This window comes from Zeus faber (genome assembly GCF_960531495.2).
Source record: "Zeus faber genome assembly, chromosome: 17".
Classification (NCBI taxonomy): domain Eukaryota; kingdom Metazoa; phylum Chordata; class Actinopteri; order Zeiformes; family Zeidae; genus Zeus; species Zeus faber.
In genome coordinates, this window is record NC_137204.1 from 22,444,668 (window position 1) to 22,452,548 (window position 7,881).

At 45.0% G+C, this 7,881-nt stretch overlaps 1 protein-coding gene across 1 annotated transcript in view; it reads left to right on the forward strand.

Annotated features, from left to right (window-relative positions):
* Positions 1 to 1,609, forward strand: part of LOC307243032 (transmembrane protein 132D) — a gene marked incomplete at both ends in the record, with an annotated part of 64,387 nt that extends 62,778 nt beyond the window's left edge. Inside the window, one exon of the mRNA XM_080017683.1 lies at positions 1,575 to 1,609. Coding sequence (XP_079873809.1) covers positions 1,575 to 1,609 — 35 coding nt within the window. The remainder of the gene's footprint in view (positions 1 to 1,574) is intronic.
* Positions 1,610 to 7,881: the final 6,272 nt, after the last annotated feature.

A 7,881-nucleotide genomic window follows, 5' to 3' on the forward strand; every position in this document is an offset into this window, starting at 1 on the left:
CACACACACACACACACACACACACACACACACACACACACACTCACACACACACACACTACAGGATTTGACAGGACGGTGATCACCTAACACGGAATGAAAATGTTGGGTTGAATGGTGACCTGGCCGACCTTGAGTCATTCACTCACACACCGATGACAGCTACGATTCTGCAGCCAGACTACACTGGACTACCCCGGACTCGAAATCGCGTAACGTGGCCTCAGCTTGAGACGAGAGATTTCCTTCTGATTCTCTTAAGATATTCAAAATTGGTCTGGGACTCAAAAAAAAACCAAAAACCTGGCGGAAGTCCTGTGAACTCCAGGAGACCTCAATCAGGGGCGGTTGGTTATGAAGGCTAAAGAAGGCTGTGTTTGCTGCTACATGTGGGCCATAGCCATGTATGATTTTAAACAATTTCACCATGAACTAGACATCTCAATAAAGGCTTTTGGAGTTTCTGATAGAAAAATGCCTTGGTCGTTCCGTTCTTTTTGAATCATTTTTGTTCCCCGCCAGAGAGCACCTTCACAATATTTTGCTGAACTTCCTCAGCACCCATGACCTTTCCTGTTTTTACCCCAAAATGAAGATTTCATACGTTCCCACCATGGTTAAAAAATTTTTTAAACATTAGGAATAAGCGCGGTTGATTGTAAATACGTCAAATTATCTCTCGAACTTGAACCTGATATATGGAGTGGGACTATCCGAAAGCATTAAAGCAATTTAAAGCATCTCCATCACCTGCAATAGTCGAGCCAAGCTATATAAACTGACCTTCGTCTCCTTCACTTTGAAAGCTTTAGGTAATTCATAGGTCTTCTTCTTACCACCTTAGAAAACAGCATCCAAAAACACATCCCCCCGTTATATGTCCCCCCCACATTATCTCCGAGCCATCTTCGCTGGAACACCCTGTAATCATCCCCCCTTTGACAGATAAAGAGTTGTTGAATATGATGGAGGTGGTTTATGACAATGGGCTGGCTTCAGTCTGTAATGACACCAGCGGTGAAATAGACCTTCGATCAAGATGACGAGAAACAAGAAACAAGCAGGCGATACAAAGTCCCCGTAAAGTCAATTCAGTGATTTTTTATTTTTTTTTTCCCAAAGAAATATTATACTTGTAAGAAAGTAACTGCTGAAAACATGTGAAAGGTCTGAACGAAGTAGTACCGAACTGTGGAGTCACAACGTTAGAACGGTTTCTCACCGTTTTTGTGGTCCGGATTTTTTGGGGCGGGGCTAAATCACGACCCGATGACATGGATGGGTCGTACTCAGCGTGGCCCCCCCCCCATAACACAATTTAAACACCGGGCTGGACTGCCGGAAACGGGACATCAGTGGTGAAAGCACCCGCCAGGGGAAACATAAACTGGCGCCCATGCGCCCGGAACGAGGAAGAAACGCCCCGTTGTTTGGACCGCGCGGCCAGACAGCGGCGCTTTGAGGTGTGCAACCAGACACACGGGACTGCGTTTTTCCAATCATTCAAATCTTTCTGGGTGGTTAACACATCTTCCCGTGTTGTGATAAACTCATATTTCTCTTTCGCTTTACAGGTACTGGGCAATCTCAGCTTCTGTACCACCACTAGTCCTGTCTGCGAGGTAGGCCTCGACCTATCATGAAAATATCGCCACTTACGGCAGTTACTTCCCGCGGAATTTTCCCATATCCGCAAAGTCAATATGTCCACTTGAGAGAGTGATCGTGAACAGGGATAGGGATAATGGCGGCCATGATTGCCTTTCCTATATGTGAGGCCTTCGAGCACATCTTCAGTTTCTCGAAAGCTCCTCCACGGAACTTCTTCTATGCAAACAAAAATAATCGCTCAACGTACAGTACGCTCTCGATCTACGCCTCTCCCTCCCTCCCTCACCTGCTCTCTCCCTCTCTCCCTCTCAAGTCTTCTTCCTGTGTTCCGCTGCGTCTGGGCTGCCGCCCTGGTTCACCTCTCCTCCCGCTCTCTAATCTGCCCCCTTTTCCCCAGGGCTGATCCCCCCGGTTCATTACAACGACTCAAAGGGGGGCGGAGACTGGCTGCTTCGCCCAAAATCACCTTGTAGCTAATGGGGCAGATATTGAGCCCGGGTCAGGGAAAAGCCCGAGCCAGGTGCGATCCATCTGCGCAAGGAGCGCGCACCTGCATCTTGTTAACCGCTCTATAAATATGCGTGGGGGAGGCCAGACACGCGCCATATGCAGCCAACCAGCCGCCTGATACTTTCCCAAAAAGGGGGGGGGGGTCTGTTCGGCCGCTATTGTCGTTTTCACCTGAAGGCGGTTACACTATCAGTGGTCGACGCCCGAATCCGCCAACTGCGGCCCTCTCCGTCTCGAAAGTCTTAAGTCTCTTTCTCTCTCTATCTTACTCTTAAGTCGCGGAGAAATGTTCGGCGCACAGCGTGAATCACCACCAACGGCGCGCTTCCGTTCCATGGCCAGTGCATGGAAACAGCTTGAGCGGGAAAAACCCTCAGCGGTCATCAAAGGGAAGGGGGCTCGCACCCAATTTACCCGGCAGCCGTCGTACGCTAAGCAGACCCTTTATCTGTTGGTGAAATTTCGTCTTGTTGACGGACAAACCCTAAATGGGATCGCGAACTCTCTTCAGCCACTTTACGTATCGGTAAAAACAACAAAAAAAACCAGGTGCGTTTCCAAACACAGGACTGGACTAGGATTTCCTCACTTTTCTCCGGGAAGAAAAGAAAACGCGTAGAATACGTTTTCTTTTTTTCTTTTTTTGTTTTTCCCCGGCGTCCGTTTGACGTTCCGTTTGCCCCACAAATGCGCCCGTCTGGGTTGCCGTTCCCGCTGTGTTGTCACGGGTAACGCGCCGCAGCGCCTGCACACTCCCAGGCACAGCTGTTTCTCTAAAATCCAGTGGTGATTGACAAGCTTAGGCAACAACCTGAAGGAGAAAGAGAGAGAGAGAGAGAGAGAGAGAGAGTCTTTCCCTGAAGCATTCACTTCAACAGAGATGTGCTCAGTGGCGTCAATACGCAGGGGCCGAGCAATCAGTCTTCCAGGAAACATGGTTAATGAATGGGCTTTCCAAAGCCACGAGGGGACGGACCGCTACTGTCCATCCATTACAGGCCTTGGTAGTCATAGTAGAAGTAGAAGTAGAAGTGGTCGTGGTAGCACTCACAGTTGCAGTCGTAGTAGCAATGGCATTCATATTAACAGTAGTCATAAAAGTAGTACTAGTCACAGTACTAGCAGCTAGTCATAGTAGTAGTAGTAATAGTAGTAGTAGCTAGCCATAGTAGTAGTAGCAGTAGTATTAGTAGTTGCAGCAGTAGGGGTAGCAGTCATAGTAGAAGTAGTAGCTAGTCATATTAGTCATAGTAGTCATATTAGTAGTAGTCAAGGTTGTAGAGGTAGTAGTAGCATTCAAAGAAGTATTCTTAGTAGCAATAGTATTTATATTAGGAGTAGTCATATAAGTAGTACTAGTCATTGTAGTAGTAGTCATAGTAGTAGTAGTCATAATAGTAGTAGCTAGTCATACTAGTCGTATTTGTACTAGTCATAGTTGTAGTAATGGTAGTAGTAGTAGTAGTAGTAGTAGTAGTAGTTGTAGTGGTGGTTCTAGTAGGCACAGTTGTAGTAGTAGTAGCAGTGGTAGTGGTACTAGTATTCACTCACAGTAGTAGTAATAGTAGCAGTGGTAGTGATACTAGTAGTCACAGTAGTAGTAGTAGTAGCAGTGGTAGTGGTACTCATAGTCACAGTAGTGGTGGTAATGGTACTAGTATTTACAGTAGTAGTAGTACTAGTAGTAGCAGTGGTAGTGGTACTCATAGTCACAGTAGTGGTGGTAATGGTACTAGTATTTACAGTAGTAGTAGTACTAGTAGTACTAGTAGTAGCAGTGGTAGTGGTCTTTTCTATCAGTTAAAAGACGATAGCAACTATATTTTTAATTGCGCCTGATTAAATGATTAATATTTTTGGTGTGAAGGGGTTTTGAACTACTCATGCCTCATGAAGGCCAGTCCTATGCTCACTTATGTTTGATTAGTTGCTGCACCAAGTCGTGGGTGGATACCATTGATTACACAGCTCCGGTACACTTCATAGCCATTTTTGACCACGCGAGAATGTGCAAAAAGGGTCATAAATCCCCACAAACACAGACACCTGGGACCTCATGACCTTGAAGGAAACTCAATGCAGTGATCAATAACCTTTGAAAATTGGAGATTTGTGCGATTTTGACGATTGGATTACAAGCACTATTTTCTGAAAATGGCTCAGAAAACCCATATTTTCAATGTACCTGGACATCCCATATATTTCATGATTGGTGTCTATATTCTGGCTCTAGAGTTTTACGAGGCTGTGATTAACCTGGAGGTCACAATAATATCATGTCATTTTATACAATAAGGTCAAGTTTTTTAATATTCTTAATATATCACATTTCATGACACGTCAATGCAACTGGGCTCTTTGGATTCACAAGAGTCTCAGCCCAGGCTCTCAACTTATACAATTCCGTCGCGGTTTAGGTGCCACACTGTGCAGAAGGCGGGAAGAGGAAAAAAAGCGAAAATAACATCTTTTCACTACCTGCAGAAAAGGGTCTGTTTGGAGCGAACGTAGCCCGTGTAGCTGACATATGTCGGGCGTGGCTGTAAAGGTGAGACTCTTTACGGTTCTAATGGCTCCAATCTCACCCAGATATCTCCACGTGAGAGGTCAGTCGACCCGTTTGAACAGGGTCGTGCCCGTTTACTTCTGTCAAAAAAAAAAAAGATTGCCGGCTTCGGAGCCATGTTACGCCCGCCTCTCGGCATGACACGGTTCACGCGTCACGTCTGGAAGCCGGGTTTCCGCTAATACCGGAAGCTTGAACTCGGCTTAAAAACTGAGCTTTGCGAAAGCTCGTCAAACACAGACGCCGCCGTTGACCCGCCGGCGCGTCCGTCGGGCTTTACGGGATTTCCACTGCTGCGACAGCAGAGATTAGAACGGGAGAAAGGAATCAGGGGCGTGGCATTTGAGGTCATCCCTGCACGGCTCTCCATCGTGACTCTGTTTTTTAATTTTTTTGTTTTTTGTCTTTGGTCGCGTAACAGTACCGTTGATTCTTTTTACTCAAATCCTTTTCAGGAGCTTGCAAACGTGGACAGCAACAGAAAAAAAATATTTAAAAAATGTTGTATTGACTCGCAAATCCCCCGAGCCATTGATACACGTCTCTTGTTCGGAGAACACAGCTGTTGATTTCCTGTGAGGTGTTTGTGCGGCAAACCTGTGCGGGAGCCGGAAGAAACAGTCTGCATACCTTTGGAAGTAATGCGAGCGCGTAGCGAGCCCGAAAATTCCATGACAACATTAAAGGTGTTTGTAATGGAATAGTTGCATTCATCTCTGAGATAGCTGTGGGCTGCAGTCTGGCTCCGCAGTTACTTTTCCACCTTATTTCAGATCTAAGGAAACAGTGTGTGTGTGTGAGTGTGTGTGAGTGTGTGTGCATGCGTCAGTGTGTATTTGCGTGTATTTGTGTGTAGCTGTGGATGAAAGCGGCCGAGGTGAACTGGTGCCTCAGAGGCAGGAGACACGGGGAAAGACAAATGGAGAGTTTGCCGGGAACAGGAGGGACGGACGTGGCTCGACTCTGGCGGACGTCCTTTAAATTGTCTATTTCTTCTTCGTCCACTTTTTCCTTTTCCTTTTACATTTCGGAATTGTTCTGACGAGCCGCGCCTATTTGTTTTGGAACTCCCTCCGTGCCTAGGAATCGGTAAACAACTCAGGGGCGAATCCGCACAAGGATTGCGCGGCTTTTTCAGCCGCTTAAACCGGGCGAAAATAACACAAAGTGCAACCATCTAATTCACAACAGTGAACTGCACTGCCACGCAAATAGCGCACACCGCTGCTATTTGCACGTATTGAAATTAGGCATCATTCAAACATTTGCCGCAAAATTATCCCCTTTCGATGCAAATGAGCCTCGTTGCAAAAAACGCCAACGCCCGGTTACAGCGAGATCATTACGGTCTGCAGAGAACTGGTGCAACTGATGCGCATTTATAAGGGGTGTCACGCCCACACTTTCCAGTGATCTGTAAATCATATTTTTACATTATTGCTATAATTAATACTGTCACAGAATCCTCCAGCGATGCCTTGAACGGGCAGCTGTCCGTGGTGGTTTTCAAACCGTACTCCAATTGCAATTTGTTGAAACCTTCAATAATTTATTGTACACACAAAAAAGTCGTTACACACGTTAATATTAACGTCCATAATTCCTATTCAGCGAAAGATATCGAAAAAAAACCCTAAAGTAATAGGGTATAGCGATGAAGTGGTCAACATTGGTATCGAACCACAGATGGCATCGCACCTCGTAGAACCATGGATGGCGTTTTGCGTGCAGTGGCCCAGAGCTTTGTAGAGTAAAATATATTCAATCAACTGTCATCATTTCTACATTGTATTATTAAGAGAGTGAGAACTAGAATTTCTTAAGTAAAAGTGTAAATATAGACACATTTTATTCATGTTATAAATTAACAGTGTGGGAAGAGTTTGTTTTATTATGGATTTGCTCAAACTATTTCAATGTTTTTCAGTCGCTGCACATAAACCTAAAACCATAAAAGCTGGCATAGCACCGGCGTGGCGAGGATTTCCTTAAATTTTCATGAAACGCCTTAAACCAAAATAACTGCTGTCCGACAATTATTTTAGGTTTGATATCTAAGACCGCTAATTCGTTCGACAGGCAAGTGGAGAGCAGTGGCGTGAGTGCGTAATGACTCTCCGGTGGAGACCCTCCGTTCTCTGTGCATTGGCCCCCTCCGCGCTCCACAAGCCGTTGATCCTTGACAATCATTATCCCTCTCCTCCGCCTCTTCCTCTCTCCGTCTTGTTCTCTGCCCTTCCCGTTACCTGGTTCCATCTTGTCACCCCCGAACTAAGTCTCTCTGTCTCACATCTTAGGTTGTTGTTTTTTTTCTCCCTCCCTCCCTCTCACTGTCGTTCTGTGTCGTTTCATTTCTTGTTTCCTTTTGTTACCTTTGCATATTGGCGCCACATTACTTTTTTATTTTGCCTTTCTTTCTCTCAAAGATCACTCGGCGTGGGTAGCAAAGTGACAGGAAAGATTTCATGAGTTTAGCTTTATTTATAGAGCCCCTTTTTTAAAAAGACACCGTTGCAAAGTGCCTGACAAACAGGATAGAAACACGGTGGAAGATGAAACAAACAAGCACACCATATTTAAACAGGGTGGGTACTGAAAAAAGGATAAGCCTTGAAAGCGTTACCTATAAAAATACTGAAAAATAATCAAACAAACAAACCGAAAAGAACCAAAATTGCAGAAAAAAACAACAAATGATCATATTTTAAAAAATTGATATAAAAAACAATCAACTGATTCCCCTGATCTAATACCTTAAAGGCAATGCATAGTTAACAAAATTACAATTATGGAGTCAAAACGAGGCCAGAAAGCATTGTTAATATAAGTGAAGTATTGTAAACAAAAACACTAAATTGCAAACAAATTATACTTGAAATAGTTTTGATGTTTGCAGGGAAATTATCACTTTCTTGCAATAACAAAACTTTTTATTTGCAATACTTTTTTCCCTTTGCGTTACATTTTGTGGGCGCCGGGGAGGACGGACGCGGTGGGCACGGGGGGATGGCAGAGCAGAATGTGCACCTCTGCTCCGCGCTTCTCCAAGCTTCTTCTTCTTCTTCTTCTTCTTCTTCTGTTTTGTGTCATGGCGGTTGGCATCCCAAACCTCTTCCTCTCTGGACACGCCCACCCATCTAACCCCGCCCCCACAAATTGAAAGTCAGAGGAATAGAAGTATTGGGAAAAAAAAA